Source organism: Tupaia chinensis, unplaced genomic scaffold, assembly GCF_000334495.1.
Source record: "Tupaia chinensis unplaced genomic scaffold, TupChi_1.0 Scaffold000528_1, whole genome shotgun sequence".
Classification (NCBI taxonomy): Eukaryota; Metazoa; Chordata; class Mammalia; order Scandentia; family Tupaiidae; genus Tupaia; species Tupaia belangeri.
The window spans coordinates 176,153-196,502 of record NW_006160041.1 but is presented as its reverse complement, the minus strand read 5'-3'; the positions used below and the strand labels follow the sequence as shown (position 1 = coordinate 196,502).

Below are 20,350 nucleotides of genomic sequence, written 5' to 3'. Positions count from 1 at the left end.
CACAGGTCATGTGCCTTCTGTGGGGATTTCTGGGGGGAATCACAGTGCTAGAGCAGGGACGGGGGGATCTCTGTTTGGAAGGAGGGCTGCCTATGAGAGGCCAGGCCCTGGCAGAATTAGCTGCAAAGAGGACTGGACCGACCCAAAGTTCTACTTATTTTTTGTTTGTTTTAAATCATTATTTTATTATTGTTATTATTATTATTGTTATTTTATTTGACTGAAGAGAGGCACAGAGAGAGGGAGAGTGAGAAAGCAAGCTGCCAGGCCCGGGACTCGAACCATGGTCAGCCATGGGGCAATCCAGAGCCTCTACCACCATACCACCTTCTGGCCCCCAAAGTTATACTTCTTAAACCTATGAAAGGAAAACAAATTCCATTCAGCACATGCAATCTTTGAAGAGACTGTTCTAGAGAGGCGGGGGGGAGGTGGACAGAGAATTAGCTATGAAAATCCAGCTCCTGATGGAAACTGATGAGCAAAATCACTACCTCACACCCTGGTCCACATCCAGTCTTGCCTACTTGGACAACGTATGTTGAGAGACCAAAGGTTAAAATGCCAGATTTGTATTGGAAGAGATGCTAGTATTTGGGCAGGCCTTCTGGGCTGTCTCCCCAGGTTCTGAACTACGGGGCTCAGCCTAGTTCTCTCACCCTGGCAGCCATGGGCAATGGCTTCATGGTGAGAGCCCTGATGGCTGCAGTGTGTTTTCAGGGACCTTTGGCCTGGGCTCCTCCCAGAGGTAGGCCATAGGAGACAAAGTGACCACATGCTGGACATGACTTTTCTAGGCCTCTATGGACATTAGTAATCACAATAACCCAACACAGGTGACATCCCAGAGGGTAGGAGAGACATGTGCAGGGGAGTACCACGGTGGAAACCTGGCTTCAAACAGCCAGAGCTGTCAGGGGCATGTCGGGGAGGCGCTGACACAGGGTACATGGCCCACTCCTCCCTTCGTCTTGAGGTGGCTGCCACCAGGAGGCAGTGACAGGGGTGAGATAGGGCAGCTGCTTGCAGGGCTGTACCAGATGCCTGGCACAGTGGTCCCTGTTGTCCTTGTTCCCTGCTGCAGCCTCTGCAATGGCTCTGGGCAGTGGTGAGGGCAAGGCTGTGACAGGCAGGCTGGTAGGCACCCAGTCTGAGGACGTCCAAAGATTATCAGAGGAGGGAAATGGAGCAGACTGGCTTCAGGCACCATCAGCCCGTAAACAGCCCTGTGTTACCTGAGCCCCTAGGTGCCCTCCAAGTGCTGAAATGGCAGCCCGCAGAGCCTTATGGAGACAAGCAGGCATGTGTTCCTTGTCTGCTTTCTAAGGAGGCTCCCACAGGGCATGGACACCCACCAGCAGGGAAGTCCCTATGCGGGCCCAGTGGTGCTGTGGTGGTAAAACATGACCCTCTGCAAGTCTGACCCATGTGGGAAGGTTCCAGATTTGCTTCCATAGACCGCCCTGAGGATCTAGGCCTAGTTGAGGCTGGTGGTGAATCCCAGAGGCATGACCCTGCTGGGCTTCTCTCTCCATTTCACTCACAGAGAAAGGAAGAAACTTTTCATTTTTGTTAAAGAAAGTCCCTGTGGACCTAGCCGCACCTTGCCCCTGTAGAGTGTCAGGGCAGCGCTGCCTCAAATGCAAGGGGCTCCCTTGGTGTTACTGCAGTGGCAGCAGGGGCCTGGTGCACAGCGTCCTGGAGACCTGGCAGTCTGACTGAGCCAGCTGTCTGGGCAAGCACAGCGGCCAGTGGGAGAGGGCAGGATCAGCTCGGCCTACCCCCTTGCCCATGATGGCATGCTGCATTCGTCCTCCCCCGGCCAAAGAACTACCGCTGACAATCTAGAAAGCATAAGGCACCGAGGAAGGAAGGCGGGAGGTCAGGGTGAGGGGATCTCAGGAACAAAATTGAGAAAACACCTACAGAGAGGGATGCTTTGACAAAAGCCAGCTTCCCACATACATGAACAAACTGTGGAAAAGAAAAGGTGTCTCAGGATCCCACGAGCTCTTCAAGGGGACTTGAGGCCAAGACCTGCAGAACAACCCACATTTATGGGGTCCAGTTTTAAGAAGGGCCCCAGAAGGAGGGAAAAAGCTTGTCAGACAGGTTTCTTTTAAAACATTTATTTAAAAAAATAAGCCTGTTTTGCTCTCCTCCCTCTGTGCGGTGGGGCTCCAGCCTCCTGTGTGACACTCCTTTGCCCTGGGCCTCCCCTACACTGCCGGGAGGCCTGGCATTCCTATGGCGTCCCAGCCCTTGTGTCCAATCCTGGCGCAGGCCTCTGGCGCCGGGTCTCCAGATGGAAGGAGAGTTCTGAGGAGTGAGGGCAGCCTGGCCACAGTCCGTGTGTCCCTCTGAGGCCCACCACAGCAGCCAGGACTGGCCGGGCTGGGGGCCGTGCTCTCGCCTGGTCCTGAAGCTCAGGGCTGGAAGCGCGGGGAGCTGACGTGGGGCTGGTGGAAGGCGTGGGCGCTGTACACCACCTCGGGTGGCGAGGGCGTGCTGCTGGCCAGCACCGAGCACAGCGGTTCGTGGCTGCTCAGCACCGACGTGAAGTACTTCATCTCCTCCGTGAGCTGCTTGATCTCCTTCCTCAGGGCTGCGTTCTGTTTTTCCAGGTCTTCGCTCTCCTGTGGGAGGGAGAGAGGCACCGACCGTTAATGCTGGGCGACTGCAAAGTGGGCAGGGCAGGGCAGGCATGGTGAGATTTTCATGAGCTCAGCCATGCAGAGTTTTCAATGTGCATGCACACGTGTTTGTATGTGTGCGTGGGCATCTTTGTAAGCACAGGTATATGTATGTATGACATTAGGTTGAACCACATGGAACTGCTGATATTTGTCTATTTTGACCGAAAAATATAGTAATTTCATGTGAGTCATCCTAACAGAGGTATATAGGTAAGTGTGCTCCTCTGTGTGTGTGTGTGTGCACATGCGCACGTGCATGGGTCTCTGTGAGTGTGTCTGTGGGCTGAGAGTGGCCAGTATGTGCCCAGGGAAACTGGTGAGGTGGCCAGAACCTGAGAAATGGGACAGTCTGTGAGAACAGCTGAGCCCAGTTCCACTCCTTCCCACTATTCTATTTACTGTGTTCTCCAAATGTGCCTGGTGTTTGCATAGGCTGACAGAGTCCATGGCTAACTGTCTACTTCGCCTGGATGCTGGAGCACGGCCTTCGTAAATATCGCATGGTCAAAGTCTGCCACAGAATTCAACACCCCCCACCCCAGGCAGGTTTTACTGTGCGTAGTGCCTCCCAAGCCCTTGTGTTTTCCTTTTTTCAGAAACATCTGTCCTTCACGGCTTGGGGGACTCACCAGACAGGCTAATTAGGAAAGCTCAGAATAGGGAGTATTGATTCCTAATCATGTCATTAACCAACAATTACATTCCAGTAATTAGTCTTACTGAAAAGCAATCCCGCTTTCAGAAAGCCCAGAGGAATTGTATTGCCAACATGATTTTAAGGTTCATGTTCCTCTGTGACCAAAAGATGGTGTAATAGTTACATCTCTGGAATCCCACATGGCCAACTGCGGTTCAAGTCCCAGACCCGGAAGTTTGAAACTCACACCAGGTGCATGTGCATGCATGCCCAAAATCTCCTAGGGAAGAATGGAGGAGAAGGGATCGCAGCATGGCCATCTCCTGGGAGTGATTTCTCACTTTCACTGTCTCTGTCTTTCTCTGTCTCTTCGGTGGGTGCATGTACCCTATAATAAAAATCTCTCAAAGAAAAAAAAAAAGGTTCATGTTCCTCGACTCAATCAAACAAACCTTCTCTGCTAAGAATGGATTCCCACGGAGGAAGGGGAAATGGCGTTGGAGATGCAAATAAATTGCATTTCAGTTCAAAAATCAGCCTAATGTTTGGAGATAGGGTCTTGCTTTTCTAGTTCTATTTGGTTTAGATCAGCATTATTTCCCAACCTTGCCATATCATGGCATTAATTCGAAGGCTTGTTGAAAATACAATTTCAAGTCCTTCCCAAAATCTAGAGATAAAAACTCAGTGAGTTTGGAATTTGTGGCGTGAGATCTGGGAATCTTTTTTTTTTTGATAGAGATTTTTACTATAAGATGTGTGTACTTGCTGGAGAGACAGAAAGAGACAGAGAGACAGAAAGTGAGAAATCACCGCCTGGGGACATGGCCACACTGCAATCCTTTCTCCTCCATTTTCCCCTTGGGATTATGGGGATACATGCACACACACCAGCATGAGTTTTAAGCTGCTGAATCTGGGACTTGAACCTCAGTTGACTATGTGGGAATTCAATGGTGTAACCATTATGCCATCTGCTGGTCTGGGAATCTCAATTTTTAACAAGGGCCTTGGGTCATTCTGATGATCAGGCAAGTTTGAAAATAATGGTTAAACCTGACATTACATTTGTTCTAACGATTCAAGCATAGATCAAGTACCTGTTTGTTAAGTGACTCAATGCTTCGCATGTAGAATGAACGCAAATGTTTGTTGACTACTGAGTGATGACATCACTGCTGGCACTAAGAAGTTGACTCAAAAATATGGTGGGCGGTGAGCAGGTGTGAGATACCTGACATTTAAGATTTGCCCTAAATAATCCATCAGGAGCCCGAGCTGCACGCTGAGCAGTAGATGGGCTTTGTCCGTTACATTGCCAGTCACCTTAGCCCTTCCAGCCTGGGGGCTCTTTTCCTGTTGTAGAGAAGTATACCATGGTGCTCTGGCCCATCGAGCCAGCTTCCACCTGTTCATGAAGGACAGAGATGAGCATGGCTCAGCCTCAGCCTCAGCCTCAGCCTGACATTTCCTGAATGTGACTGTGACTAGAAAGCGTGTGTGGGTCAGTATAGAGGAAACACCCGGGCCAGCCAGTGACATGGTGTTAAGGTGGCTGGATCCCACATGACTGAGTTCGTGGTTCAAGTCCCAGAGCCAGCAGCTTGAAAAACACAGCAGGTACATGTGCACGTGTGCCCAGAATTCCAAAAGGAAGGAGAAATGGAAAAGGGATTGATGCATGACCGTTTCCTCCCATCACCCCTCATTCCCATGACCCATCTCTCTCTAGCAAGTGCATACACCCTCTGGCAAAATTAAAAAAAAAAAATTAAGGAAACCTCATTTCTAAAACGAGTGGGAGAGTGTCAAGAGCCACCAGAATGGAGCCAGAGCCCCAGCTGCTGCTTCTGCCAGGGTGTGACCAGCTCGTTCATGTTACCATTGGTTATTTTTTGGCCCATCCCAGAAAGAGGACATCCCCCTTTTACTGAAAGGTAAGATAAAGTAACACGATGAGAGTAGGGGGTGTTGGTAAGACGGGAACTGGGGGCCCGGAGTCCTGGGCCCTTCCTCTAGCCTTTTTCCTCGCCCCCTCTGAGAGTTTCCACTGGTGACAACATTTACTGTAAATTCTGTGCTCCGTCGAGCCTGGGCAAACCCCAAGGCACGAGGGAGGGGCCGGGGTAGGCCCGCTCTGACCTTCTCTCCTTCTAGAGGCAGGCCCAGCTTTCGGGAAGTGACAGCAGGTCCTTCCTCCCTAAGCAAGTTCTGCAGAGCTTCACGGGCTATCTCACTGCCTCTTCCTCTCCCCTGCATGTAGATCCCAGAGCTCTAGGGAGCGTTCATAACCGCTGCCTGCCTCTAACCAGAAAACACCCGCCTGTGACAAGAAACCCATCTCTACCTTGGGAAGCAAAACTGCTTCCTGCCAAGGCCCCAGAGAAACCTGCTCTGCCAGCCCAGGGGCCTGCAGCCAGCCTGCCACTTACAAGAGAAAGGGTTTGACTTCCTTTGCAAGAGGAAGTGGCTGATCTGGGGCCTTGCCCCCCCACCCCACATCCCCACCTGCTATTGCTCAGTCCACTCTGACCCTCCTTGGTTGTTCATGCTCTGGAAAGGGCTCACACGGCTGAAGGGATGACCGGCAAATGTGGTTATAAGAAACTGCAAAACATGGAGCAGCTTTTATCCTGCAGTACAGCGGGCATTTCCCAAACTTCTGGCTCCCCACTGGGGACTGGGAATCTAGAACTCAGGGGGAAGAGGAGAGGAAAGTTTGGGAAGGAAATTTCTTTTTCTTTCTTTCTTTTTTTTTTTTTTTTTTAATTTTTTAGAGACTTTTGCTATAGGGCGCGTGCGCTCCCCAGAAAGACAGAGAGAGAGAGAGAGACAGAAAGTGAGAAATCATCCCCCAGGGGGATGGCCACACCGCAATCCCTTCTCCACTCTCTTCGCGGGATCATGGGCATGCACGCACAAGCACCTGGCGTGAGTTGAAGCCACTGGGTTCGGGACTCAAACTGCAGTCGACTACATGGGAGTCCAGACATATTATGCCAACTGCTGGTCCCGGAAAGGAAATATCAGCATCTTCCTTGCACATCCTCTGCTGCAGTGGGCAGGGGGTGAAGGGAGACTGAATTTGGGCATTTTACCTCATCCTACTTTTCTAAATTCATTTAGGCCCACCAGGCTCCTCACAGTAATGCTCTGGGATGGACATAGAAATCCAGCTATCATCATCCTCATTCTACAGATGAAGCCAATGGGACTCTAGGACAAGCCTATTCCACGTACCCTTGAAAATGAGCACAGGCTGCTGGCAACAGCTACGAGGAGAAAATGATAAGATTTATTTCAAGATACCTGTTTTCTCAGAAGTTCTGAAACTTTCAGTGATTGATCCAAAGTCCCATGGCCAGGTAGGGACTGAGCAAGGCTTGACTTGAACTAGGTGAATAAAGACTTGACTTTGGCTGGCATCACAGCAGACAGAGGTTTCCAGAGAACACTAAGGAGTTCTCAGTGACCCTCGTGTCTTCCAAGAGAAAGCTGAGCCTGGTTTCGGTGACTTGTAAATGTAATGCAACACAAGAACTCCAAGCTTGTCACACTTGCATTCACAGAGTTGACCATCTGCCTCCGCAGCTGCGTTGTGAGAGAGTCACCTGTCCAGCTGCTCTGTAAGAGGGTTGACTCGAGGCCAGACCTCCTTCCAGATGCAAAGCCAGGACCTAACACATGGCAATGGTGGGCTCCATCAGTGGTAACTGGGGACAGGGGTCCTGGGTCCTAGGTCTAGCCGGTGACCCTTGGTGACTTGCTTTCCCTGTTGAGCTCTATTTCACTTTAAAACAACTGGAGCTGGCTCCATGGAGCAGTGATAATGCACTGCTCAGGGGAAGCCAGATCCCACGTGGCAACTGAGGTTCAGATCCCTGGCCCAGTCAGCCTGAAACACATCGGGCATACACCCAAGTGCCCAAGACCCAGTGGGTTGAAAAGCTTGAGGAAGGAGGAGACCTTACCCTGTGGAGGGCTGTTTCTCATTCTCCTTCTGTGTCTCTCTTTTTCTCTCTCTTTCACTCTCACTCTCACATGTACGTGCATGCATACGCCATCATGAATAAAGAGAAATAAAATAAAACTTAAAAACAAAAACAAAAACAAAACTCAGGAAGATTGGATCAAAATAATGATTCTCAAACCTGGGCCACACACTAGGACTCCCTGGGGAGCTTTAACAGGACTGATGTCTAATTCTAATTAATAGGTCGGGTACAGCCTTGGCCTTGGGTTGTTAAAGACTCTCCAGAGGATTCAACAGACAGCTAAGGTTACAGACCACAAGACTAGAAGATTGCAACACCCCCCCCCCCCCCCCCACCCCATAACTCTCATGTGTTTCAGATTCCAAACTGACTGAGTGTGTTAGGAAACTAGAGCTCCTTACCCCTTTGAAAAGGGGCGAATGTGTGTGTGTGTGTGTGTGTGTGTGTGTTATGTGTTGGGGAAAGAAAAGTGTAGATGCACTCTGTATGAGAAAGATGAGTAATAAACAAAAATTTAAAGAAAAGTTTAGCCAGGTTTAATAACTAATGTTTAGTGAACATGCCAACAACTTCTAAGCATTTGACAGTTACTTTTATATTTAATCTGTGTGATAACTTTGTGTGGTAGATACTATTATTATCCCCATTTTACGGAAGAGAAAAAAACCGAGGTATGGAGGATTAATAACTCATTTAAGGTCACACGGCTTATAAATTGCGGTACCAGTACTTGAATTAGGGCAGTCTAGCTTCGGAGTCTGTGACTTCATCCTCTCTTGCCTTTGAAGTCTGTTTAACCTTATTTTATTTATATGTATATATACACACACACACACACACACACACACACACATATATATATATATATATATACACACACACACACGTATATAATCTTTTTCCTTTTATTTCTTATTATTTTATATTTAATCGCTGTACATCTTTGCAACATACAAAATGGATTTTCCCAGCATGAATACACTGTATATTAGCCCAGTCAAAGATATTACATACACATTATCGTCAGGAGATAATTTTCCATTTCTGTGTTTGTTAAATGTTTTTCTTCTTTTTTTCCCCCTTAATTCCCTCCTTCTCACCCCCAAACCTTATGATATTTGATAATTATGTCCTTTGAGGCCTCAGCCCTCAATTCCCTCTTCCCTCTTTTCTTACTCTATGGAAATCCAAATGTCAAGGTTCTCGCTTTGTCCTCACCTGGGTTGTCACCTGACACCACCTCTGTCAGGAACCACAAGCAGCTTGGGGGTGGCTAAGGAGGAGGCTTCCTGGGGTGTGGGGACATTCTGGGAAATCCCCTGCTGGAGGGACAGAGGAGGGGGTCACTCAAAAAGCTCTTGAATGGTGGGGAATCCCCTGGCCGTTCCCTTACCCCTGGGAGCCAGCTGGGATGAGGACCAAGGGGAGGCTGGCATTTCCTCAATGGGCTCTGGCCGGAGGCTCTGATGGGGACTCCAGGCATTCTGAGCAGGGATCACTCCTCCGCCCTGTCAGTCTAATTTAGTGCTCTGACCTTCTTGTGTGTCCTATCAAGACTTCCAGAAGGGTGAAAATAGTCCCTGTGTTTTTCCTCTTCAACAGAATGTGCCATCATTTATTGACAGGGTGACCTTTTCGCTCCCACACACACTAGAATAAGAGCAGTGTTCAAAGCCTATTCCTCACACCCAGCTTATATTCGACCACCTTTCTGTCGTCAGCCTCTGTCTACCAGACAGAGAGGCTAGAGACACCATTCCTGGAGAAGGCTTTGGACTGAAAAGACTCTTCCTAAGTTATGGGAAGACCTATGTCTACCTTTCTCACCACTTCTAGAGAAATTAGTCCCACCTCCTGCCCCTCACCTTCTGAGGAGAGAAGCACAATCGCCAAACTAAATAAATTAGTTTTTGCGCTAAATAATATACATGCCTAATTCTAGAAAAATCTTCACTTTCATGTCTCAGAGGTGAAGCTCTAGAGAAATAAGTTCCTTTGTCATCAACAGATGTTTAGCCCCATCCGTCATGCCTTCAGGGCCCTGTCTAGGGGTTAGAAGGTTGTCACCTGTTCCTTGGCTTTCAGGACTACAATGTCATTGGCTTTAAATGTGAGAAGCACTATAGGTTGACTCACTCGGATTCATCCCATAGTCTTCACTTGCCTTCCTCTAGAGAGACTAGAAAAAGAATGACTCAAATACCCAGCTTCCCTTGCAGCCAGTGGTGGCCATGTGACAATGAGATGTACACAGAAGCAGTTGGAGAGCCTGGGAATAGAGCTACGCTTCCCAAGCCACCTCACAAGGACAAAGGCTACCCTCCCACAATTGATGCCCGAAGGTGCAGCAGTATCTTGAAGCCTTGAAGATGAAAGTCACATTCCAAGGATGGCCGCCCAGAAAGAAGCTTGACTTTTGGAAGGCATCCTTCTGTAGTCCCAGTCTATTCCCTACTGAACTTCTTGTTATGTGAGGAAAATGAACTGTGACTTGCTGATGGCTCCATTTGGTGGCTTGTCTATTACTCAATTAGGAACTGAGTGTAGTATAGAAAGGTTACCACTAGCAAGCCCAATTTAAAAAAATAAAATAAAATAAAATAACTAGTAATTACCATCAAAGCCAAGATTTGAAGGGTTCGTTTTGTTCTATTTTAAGCTGTTGGGCCACTGGGGCATAGTATCTGGGTGTACATCCACATAATGCCCTAGACTCACCGTACACATTCTACTGCATGGACCTGACAGGCTTCAATGTCACTGCCTGACTTTGACCCCATTTGTACACTGCGGCCACCTGGAGGGCTTTAAAAACCTTAACTCCTAGATGTCAGCCTCCAAAAGTTCCAATTCAATTGTTCTGGGTTAGGTCGCAGGCATTGGAAGTTTGAAAATATTGCCCAGGCGAGCTTAATGTGCCGCCAAGTTGAGAATCATGCTCATAGCGGATTCTTCTTTAAAATAATATAATAACAAAATAGTGTTGAGTTAACTTTTTAAAATAATTTTTATTTTATTTTATTCATTCATACATTTTTTTTTTTAATTTGACCAGAGAGAGAAACAGAGAGAGAGACAGAGACAGAGAAGGTGAGAAAGCAAGCCACCAGGCCCAAGACTCAAACCTGGTTGGCCACGTGGGAGTTTCCAGAATTTTAACCACCATGCCACCTGCTGGTCCTATGAATTAACTTTTTTTAATTGCCAGAGGGCACATGCACTTGCCAGCAAGAGACAGAAAGATGGAGAGGGGACCCCTAGTGGGGCAGGAATATGCAGCAATCCCTTCTCCTTCATTTCTTCATCCTGTTGGGATTTGGGGCAGATATACACATGTGTTTCTAGCTGCTGGGGTGGAGATCAGAACTGTGGTTGACCATGTAGCCATTTAAGGGACCAGCCTTAAATTTATTTAAAACAATTTTTAAAATAATTTTTGAAAGAATTATTTATTTCCATTTGTTATTGTTAGTTTTATTTTTTATTTTTATTTATTTTTTTTATGAGAGAGAGAGAAAAAGGGAAAACGAGAAAGCAAGCCACCAGGTCCAGGACTTGAATCATGGTTGGCCATGTGGTAATCCAGTGCCCTTATCCACCACACCCATATTTAAAACAATTTTTAAAATAATTATTTATTTAATTTTATTTGTTATTATCACTATTATTATTTTTTTCTTTTTAAAAATAATTATTTGACTGAACTTTATTTTATTTATTTATTTATTTAAATTTGACCAGAGAGGGACAGAGTGAGGAGAGAAAGAAAGAGGGAAAATGAAAAAGCAAACTACCAGATCCAGGACTTAAACCATGGTCAATCATGTGGAAGTCCAGTGCCCTTAATCACCATGCCACCTGCTGGCCCCAATTATTTTAAATTTTCTATAAGTTACGTGCACGCACGCAAGAGAGAGAAAATGAAGGCAAACTGCCAGGTCTGGGATTCAAACAGCAGTAGGTCCGCCATGTAAGAGTCCAGTACCTCAACCACCATGCCACCCACAGGCCCCTTAAAACATTTTTTTAAAAGTTTATTTCTTATAGGGCCAGTCAGGTGATGTGATGGTTAAGGTGGCTAGTTCCCACATGGCTAACTATGTGGTTCGAGTACTGGACTTGGCAGCTGGAGAAGCATGCCAGGTATGTGTGTGTGTGTGTGTGTGTGTGTGTGCCCAAAATCTGGAGAGGAAAGTGGAGGAGAAAGGATTGTGGTATGGCCATCTCCCCCAGCCTGGAGAGTGATTTCTCACTTTCCTCCTCTCTCCCTCTTTCTTTATCTCTTTGGGGAGCACACACACCCGATAGCTAAAAAAGAAAAAAAGGTCCAGGTCAGATCCTTGCTTAGCAACACTTTTGTTCCCCAGACTGAAGCTATGGGATGGGAGGAGCCGAACACAACACTTTAAAAACACTGCATGTAATTTCCCTTGCTGGGACTTGACCTTCTCCAACCACACCAATGAGGGAGACTTGACCAGCTGCCATGGAAAGCCAAGCCAGTGAAACAGCTGGTGTCCATCAAGTTTTTATAAACATCCAGAAAGAAGGCGTGGGCTTCCATGTATGGTAAGACATCTGACAGATTTACAGGAAAAGACCAGGCTCATGAAATGCAGAGTGCAAAACAAAAAATGTAACATTGCTTTGTTCTATTTGCTCTCTCATTTAAACTCTCAAACAACCTAGTGAGGTGCAATGGTTTCCCATTTTGTGAACAGAATTTGGGTCCAGAAAAATCCCCCAGCCAGGATTTGAACTAGTTTTTGTGCATGCTCACCCCATCCAATTCCTGCTCTGTACTGTACAATGGCCTTTGTTATGAGACCCTTCTCACTCCCTCACGGTTTCCAGCCCCACCAGGCACCTTTCTAATCTGTGACTGGCTACATCCCATCTGGCCTCGAGGTTCTGGGAGTGCAGCCTTGCCCCAGACCGCCCGGCTCCTTTAGGATCCACGTTTGCTCTCCAATGTCAGAGCCTCAGGACGGCCTTCCCTGCTCACCGTCCACACCCCAGGCCCTTAGTCACTTTGCACGTTATACTGCTTCATTGTCTTCAAAGCACTTTCAGAATGTGCGAAAAGCGCTTCCTTGGTTTGTCAGTTTTTCACTCTGACTTCCAGTTGAATGTAAGGTCCATGAAATCAGGGACTCGATCTGTCTTGTCACTGCTGTCTTCTCAGAGTCTAGATAGAACAAACCCTCCCTGGCACGTGAGAGGCCGATGAATACTTGTGGAAGTGAGTGAGTCATTTCTGTTGGCTTAGCACTGGGGCTGGCAATACGGACTTCACTTTTCTAATGTTCTGTGTTGTCTTGTCCTCTAAACAATAGGACATACTCTTGAGGCAGCTGAGAACCCAGAAAATAGGTTAGTCCCGGGACCCTCAGTTGTACGAAATCTCATTCGACCCTAGCAGTCTAGTCCTCCGCTTGGCTCTGAACTTTATTATCACTCTTGTTTTCGTAAGAGCTCCAGGACACCTGCGATTTCTCACAGTCTTGGGTGACCTGTTCACACCCACTGTCCTGTATAATAGTTACTAGTGCCCCCTTTGCTCTTTCAAAACTGTTCTTATCTGGATGGTGAGATGTAAGACCTCCTACTAAAACCTGACCCTCAAATCCTAGCTTAATCCGTCTCAGTTCCTCATTCTCAATTTCCTTCAGACTTCTTCCAGCATTTTATTCGGCCATTTCCCTCCTTCTAAAAAATTTCAAAATATACAGTATAACTACATTAAAGATATACACACACACACACACATATATATTAGATTTTTGCCATAGGGTACATGTGCTCGGCAGAAAGACAGAGAGGCTGGGACCAGCAAGTGGCATAAATGGCTACGTCGTTGGACTCCCAGGTAGTCAACCGCAGTTCGAGTCCTGGACCCAGGGCTTAAACTCACATTGGGCACATGTGTATGCGTGCCACACGTGCCCTGTAGCAAAAAACTTAAAAAAAAAAAAACCAACCAGACAGACAGAGAGGCAGTGAGAGGGAAAGTGAGAAATCACCTCCCGGAGGGAATAGCTGTGCCATAGTCCTTTCTGTTCTATTCTCCTCTCAAGATTTTGGGCATGCCCAGTGTGTTTGAAGCCACTGGGTCTGGGATTTAAACCGTGGTTGGCTGTGAGTCCAGAGTCTTAACCCTGACCCCTATTAAAGATATTTTAAAGAAATTAAACACATTCATGATCCTAGTCTCCTAATGCAACCGTTTTAATTTGTACTCACTGCCATCTTGTCCTTTTAAATAAACTTGTACACTTACTTTTACAAAATCTCAACCACAGTACACATGTAATTTTTTTTGCTATAACATTGTCAGATCTACACAGACACTGTACTTATTTTTTTTAATGGCTACATTATCGAATCGATGACACATAGGTTACTTAAAATGGCCTTCCAATATTGGATATGTTGATTGCCATTATGAATAATGCTGGAATAAACATCTTGATGTATACTAGGTTTTGTCTTTGTTCAGTTATTTCCTAAAATAGGAGAGAGATTAATGGGGCAAAGGGTATAATCTGCTGGTTTGTAGTGGGGGTCGTGTAAGATATACAACGTGACAGTAGGGAATGCATGCATCGATTTTATCACAACCTCATTGGCATTTAGGTGTTGTCATTTATATAATTTTTTTTTTGCCAGCTAGATTTACAAAGGTTTCATAATAGCATGCTAATATTACAAATATGTATCAATATTATAAATATTACAAATTCCTATTAAGGAAGAAGAACAACTTTCTATATGTCTGTTCCTTTATGGTAGCATTTTTAACCAGGAGTGATTTTTGTACTCCAGGGGACATTGGGGAAGTTCTGGAAATATTTTTGGTTGCCACCCTGGGGGCCAAGAATAGTGTTCTACTAGCATCTGGTGGGTAGATTTACAGCGCATAAGTCAACCCCTTACAACAAAGAATTATCGGACTCAAAATGTCAATAGTCTGAGGTTGAGAAATCCTGCTTGTGTGTGTCATTTTCATAATCAGAATATGAAATTAGGTTATTTTCATTTTGGTAGGAAAAATGTTATGTAAGCGTCCTGTTCATAGCCTCTGCCCACTATCTATCAGAGTCTTGATATTTTTTTTTAAAAGATGTTCTTTCTATAATTTAACATTAAATTTTCATTTATTTAGTTTGAGGCAAATATTTCTCCAATATGTCATTGTCTTTTTAATTTTGGATTATAGATCTTTTAAGAATTATTTTAATTAATTTTATTCATCATTATTTTTTTTTAATTTGACCAGAGAGAGACAGAGAGAGAGAGAGGGAAAATGAGAAAGCAAGCTGCCAGGTCCAGGATTCAACTGTAGTTGGCCTAGGTCTCTGACTTCTCTGTTCATTGGATAATTCTACAAACAACGTGGTATGACTATAACCATTGCTATTCTCTCCACAAGCCACCATATGGACCTACCATGGGACTCTCTGCCAGATATCTAACAATCAGAAGAAGCCTTTGACCTGTGGACCCAACTTATCCCTTCTAGGAAGCAAGAGACCTAAACTAAATTCTGCAGAGACTAAGAAAAACTCCCAGCAGCTTGGGCAGGTTTTTTTGGGCGAGTCTCTGCTATCCTTCTCCAGAAGAGGAGATCTGGGAGCTGCTAAGGAGAGTTTGATGAAGATGTCTGCTAAACAGACAGCTGTACTTGTGGTCTGAGGCCTATAATCCTGTTTAGGCATTCTTTCTAATGGCAAGGCCAATGTGGAACTGGCCTCTTTTCCAATAAGCATCACGAAGTTAACCGTGCTGACTTGTCATCATCAAGGCATGCAGCGAGGGGTGGTAGATTGCTTTGATGTGTTTTCCTCCCCAAAGAAAATAAGAAAATGGTGCATTTCTTTTCTTTTTTTAAATTATTTTATTTTGCTAGAGGGTGTATGCACTCATCAGAGAGAAACAGAGAGAGAGGAGAGAGAGAAGGGAAAGCATCCCCATCGGGAACAGTCCCATAGCAATCCCTTCTCCATTGCTTCCTCCTTTTGCGATTTTGGGAATATATGCACATGTGCCCAGAGTATTTTTCAAACCACTGAGTCTAGAGCTTGATCATGCAGTTGGTCATTTAGGATCCAGCCACCTTAACCACGAGGTCAAAGAACTGGCCATTATTCTGATTTTCAAGATGGTATATACTCATCATAATATTTCTTTTAAATACAGTCAAGTACTAAGTAAACTACCAAAACTCAGCCACCCAGAAATAAGCACTATTAGAATTTTGGATATCTTTCAGACATTTCTTTATACATCCATCCATGCCCTGAACCCACAAATTTTACAGTAATAAGATTATATCCTGCTTACATTTTTCATAATTTGCATTTTTATTCTAAATCGATAAATACAGATCTACATAGTTCATTTTAGTGTCAGCATAAAATTGTATTGTATGAATGTATCATATCATGCTTAATTTCACGTCGTTAGCCAGTACCCATTTTTATAGCATTGATAAAGTGTGTATTGTTCATGAATAATGATGAATTGAGCATCCTTGTGATGTAGCTTCCTTTGAGCAACACGGAGAGGAATCTCTGTGTTCATCTCACATAAAGCATCAATATTTCTCATTACATGACCTTCTTAAAAATTATTTCAATTAATACATTGTGTAGAGAGATGTCTTTACTTTCTTGATCTGGTCTAGTGATGGGTGCAAGAAAAGCGTCTATATTTGAGGATGCTGCTGAAAAAGAAGAAAGCTAAATCCAGGACCAAATTCAAGGAAATATAGATTAGAGAAGACAAATATATCTTCATGAGAGTTCAAAGAATAAGGCAGTATGCTCTGTGGTTAGGGAGGTGCATTCTGAAGTCAAACAGACCTACTTACAAGCTGAGAACCCTTGGGCAAGTTATTTAATCTAATGCAAAGAATAACAAAATATTTGTGAGATCAAATGAGAAATTACAAGAAAACTTAACACATATTGTCTGATACAGTCATGTGATCAAGTAGCATATTTTTAAAAGAATTATTTATTTTATTATTTTTAAAGAATTATTTATTTTATTTATTTATTCATCTATTTATTTTAATTTGAAAGAGAGAGAGAGAGAGAGAGAGGGAGAGAGGGAGGGAAAGTGAGAAAGCAAGCCACTTTTTCCAGGTCCAGGCCTCAAACTGTGGTCAGCCATGTGGGAGTGTCCAGTGTCTTAACCACCACACCACCTGCTAGTCCCCTATTATTATTATTATTATTTAATTCGACCAAAGAGAGACAGAAAGTGAGACAGGAAGCTGCCAGTTCCGGGACCCAAACGTAGTCAGGCATGTGGGAGTCCAGCATCTCAACCACCACGCCACCTGCTGGCCTCCAATGATATGCTTTTAAAGGAAATTCATAGCAAGAGAAGCACAAGAGACACATCTCTTATCCATATACGATTCACTGATTTTACACTGACCTTTGTAAGGGTGGGACAAGTCAGAGTGTTCTTTCTGTGTTTTATTGACCAATGACTCCCTATGCCAGTAAACAGAGGGCATGGTCTCCCAGAAAGGAAAGACCAATCGCAGGAACGAAATTGGATCAGAAGCAGCCTTCTCTCTCAGGCTCTCCAGCAGACAGAGGACAGTAAAGCCATTCAGAGGCAGCCCAGGTGGTTAACATCTTTGCTGAGTTTCTTTTTCTCCATTACTCCATTTTCCTCCAACTGTAACTATGTTATTTCTCACAGCATCGGCTCACTTAATTAAGCTTATTTCTCCCAGCATTGGCTCACTCATTAAGCTTCACTTAATATATAATTTGTACTCATACTATTTCATTAAACATATACCCTAGAACCTGTAAACCTCTTTCCTTAAACTGGGGTGAGACTTCTTCAGGAGACCCTAGGCAAGCACCTGGCCCACCTCCACCTAAGGGAGGACTTAAATTTCCAGCTTTCCCATGGGGTCTGTTACTCCTACCTGCTTCCAGTTCCATCCTGAAGGCCAGCTCTGACCTGCCAACAGCACAGTTCTGAGCTAACATTGCTGTCTGCCCTGTACCGCTTTCAATTTTAGCCTTTTCATAATTGAGCTCATCCTTCTTTTTTATTTTTGTTATTTTTATTTTATTTTATTGTAGGGTGTATGCGCTAGTCAGAAAGAGACAGAGAGAAGTGTTGAGGGATGGCCACCCTGCAATCCTTTCTCGCCATTCTCCTCTTGGCATTCTGCTACACAGCACACTTGCCCAGCATGATTTTTCAGGCCGCCAGGTCTGGGGCTCAAACCATGCAGTCAGCCACATGGACTCCAGTGCCTTAACATCCAGGCCACCTGCTGGCCTGGATTCGTTCTTCTTTTCCACTGATCCTGAACATTGTCTCAAAATCCTTCCCATTGTAAGGCACCATAGAACCACTACAAACAACCACGATGGCTGTACCAGGAAACCGACTTGCCATCCCTTATAAAGGTTCATCTAACACTCTGGACCTTAGAGTTATTCAAATCCCAACCAAGGTAGTCCTTCCGAAGAGCTGAAATATTTATGTAGCATATGTTCAGGGGATAAAATGTCACAGTAGAAGACTGTCCGATGTAATACCAACATTAGACAAAATCATCCTAATGCATGTGTAATAATGAACAATGTTGAGAAAATGGATATCGCTATTATAAAAATAAAGCAAACATATAGAAAAAACCCAGACAGAAAAAACGTTTAAACATGCCAAGCAGCTCCCTGCTTTATATTTTTAGCTTTCTTTTCAGCCACATGGACTCCAGTGCCTTAACATCCAGGCCACCTGCTGGCCTGGATTCGTTCTTCTTTTCCACTGATCCTGAACATTGTCTCAAAATCCTTCCCATTGTAAGGCACCATAGAACCACTACAAACAACCACGATGGCTGTACCAGGAAACCGACTTGCCATCCCTTATAAAGGTTCATCTAACACTCTGGACCTTAGAGTTATTCAAATCCCAACCAAGGTAGTCCTTCCGAAGAGCTGAAATATTTATGTAGCATATGTTCAGGGGATAAAATGTCACAGTAGAAGACTGTCCGATGTAATACCAACATTAGACAAAATCATCCTAATGCATGTGTAATAATGAACAATGTTGAGAAAATGGATATCGCTATTATAAAAATAAAGCAAACATATAGAAAAAACCCAGACAGAAAAAACGTTTAAACATGCCAAGCAGCTCCCTGCTTTATATTTTTAGCTTTCTTTTCAGAAACAAATATCATCAACAATCTGGGGGGTAATCTATTTGAAAAAATGTTAAGCTTGCATACTTATGCACATGTATGTACCTCTTTCTTTGTATTAAAAACACAGATGGGGCTGGCCCTGTGGCCTGGTGGTTAAGGGAGTTGGATCCCACATGCTGAATATGCATGTCCAATCCTGACCCTAGCGGCTTAAAAAACAAAACAAAACATGTCGGGCACATGTATGTGCATGCCCCAAATCCCAATAAGATGGAGAAATGGAGGAGAAGGGGTTGGGATAAGACCACACCCCACTAGAGGGTGCTTTCTCCCCCACTCCCTTTTTCTGTCTCTCTGTGTCTCTCAGGTAAGCACGAATACCCTCTGGTAAACACACACGTGCACACGTACACACACACACACACACACACACACACACACACAGATGAGGGACCAGATGGTCGTGCAGTAGTAATGCAACCAGATCTGCATGGAACACCTGAGTTCACTCCCAGGGCCTCTAAATACACTAGGCTTATGCACGTGCATGCTCATAATGCAAGCTGGCTGAAGCTGGGAATAGATCATGATATGAGAACCCTATCGGGAGGCCTGTCTCTTCCTCTGTCTCTAGCCCCCATGGAAGAAACACATTTTAAGAAAAGCTTTAAAACACAGATGGGAGCAAATGAGATGACATATTCATACCTTTTCCACTTAAGAATATACTAACTTGATCATTTTTTCAGATTAGCACATTTAGATGTAACCGATTATCTAAGGAGTCACATTCCCTTCTAGGACCAGCTCTGTGGTCTGCTGGTTAAGACAGCCAGGATCCCACATGACCAACTGTACAGTTCGAATTCCAGACCCAGAAGTTTGAAAAACATTGTGGGCATGTCTGTGTGCATGTCCCAAATCCCAACAGGAGGGAGAAATGGAAGAGAAGGGACTGTGGTGTGACCATTCCCCAAAGAGTTCTTTCTCTTTTTCCCTCTCCATCTCTCTCTGGTGAGCATATATGTCCTTTGGCAGAATTTAAGAACATTAAGTAAGACACAATTTGTACTCTTATAGAGTCTGTACTAAGTATACTTCTACTAGCAGCATGAGGGTATCTGCTTCATCATTGCCTTGACAACATTGTGTATCAGCAACGTTTTTCATCTTTGCCAATCTGGCAGAGGAATCTCCCTCTTGCTTTAACTGGCATTTTCCTAAGCGATGTCTAACAATCTTTTCACACATATGTTTGCCAATTATTTCTCTCTTTCTATAAATTGCTTACTCATGATCATTGTTCATTTTTTTTTTCATTGTTAATTATTTCGTATTCATAAGACATGCAAATTAACTAAACATGTATTTTTTGGTCTTACGTATTACAGATGTCTTTCCCCCAGTGTCATTTGCCTTTGTTTTTATGTATAGTATTTTGACCTATGTAGAAATTTTTGCTTGTGTGTTTAAAAGTAATGTATTGGGTCATTAGAAAAGTCGTAACATATTTTCTACAGTTTTCTATGCAAAGATGCATCATGACTTTCCTGATGGCCCAATATATCAATCTTTTCTTTTATTTTTGTATTTTATTTGGGAAAAAAATCTTCATTCAATATACAATTTTTTTGTTATCATTGCCAGAGGGCATGCACCCTGGCCAGAGGGAGAGAGAGAGAGAGAGAAAGCACCCCTCCATGGGGCATGACCGCCCTAGTCCCTTTTCATCTATTTTCTATCCTCTCAGAATTCTGGGCACAACTCTGCAGTACATTCTGGATGGGAAATCACATTTTGTATGCTGTGATGATGCTTAGGGAAA

At 44.5% G+C, this 20,350-nt stretch overlaps 1 protein-coding gene across 1 annotated transcript in view; it reads right to left on the bottom strand.

Annotated features, from left to right (window-relative positions):
* Positions 1 to 2,120: 2,120 nt before the first annotated feature.
* BATF (basic leucine zipper ATF-like transcription factor) overlaps positions 2,121 to 20,350 on the bottom strand; it is a 25,760-nt gene continuing 7,530 nt past the window's right edge. The window contains exon 3 of the mRNA XM_006157037.3: positions 2,121 to 2,636. Within this exon, the coding sequence (XP_006157099.1) occupies positions 2,427 to 2,636 (210 nt within the window). The 3' untranslated portion in view covers positions 2,121 to 2,426. The remainder of the gene's footprint in view (positions 2,637 to 20,350) is intronic.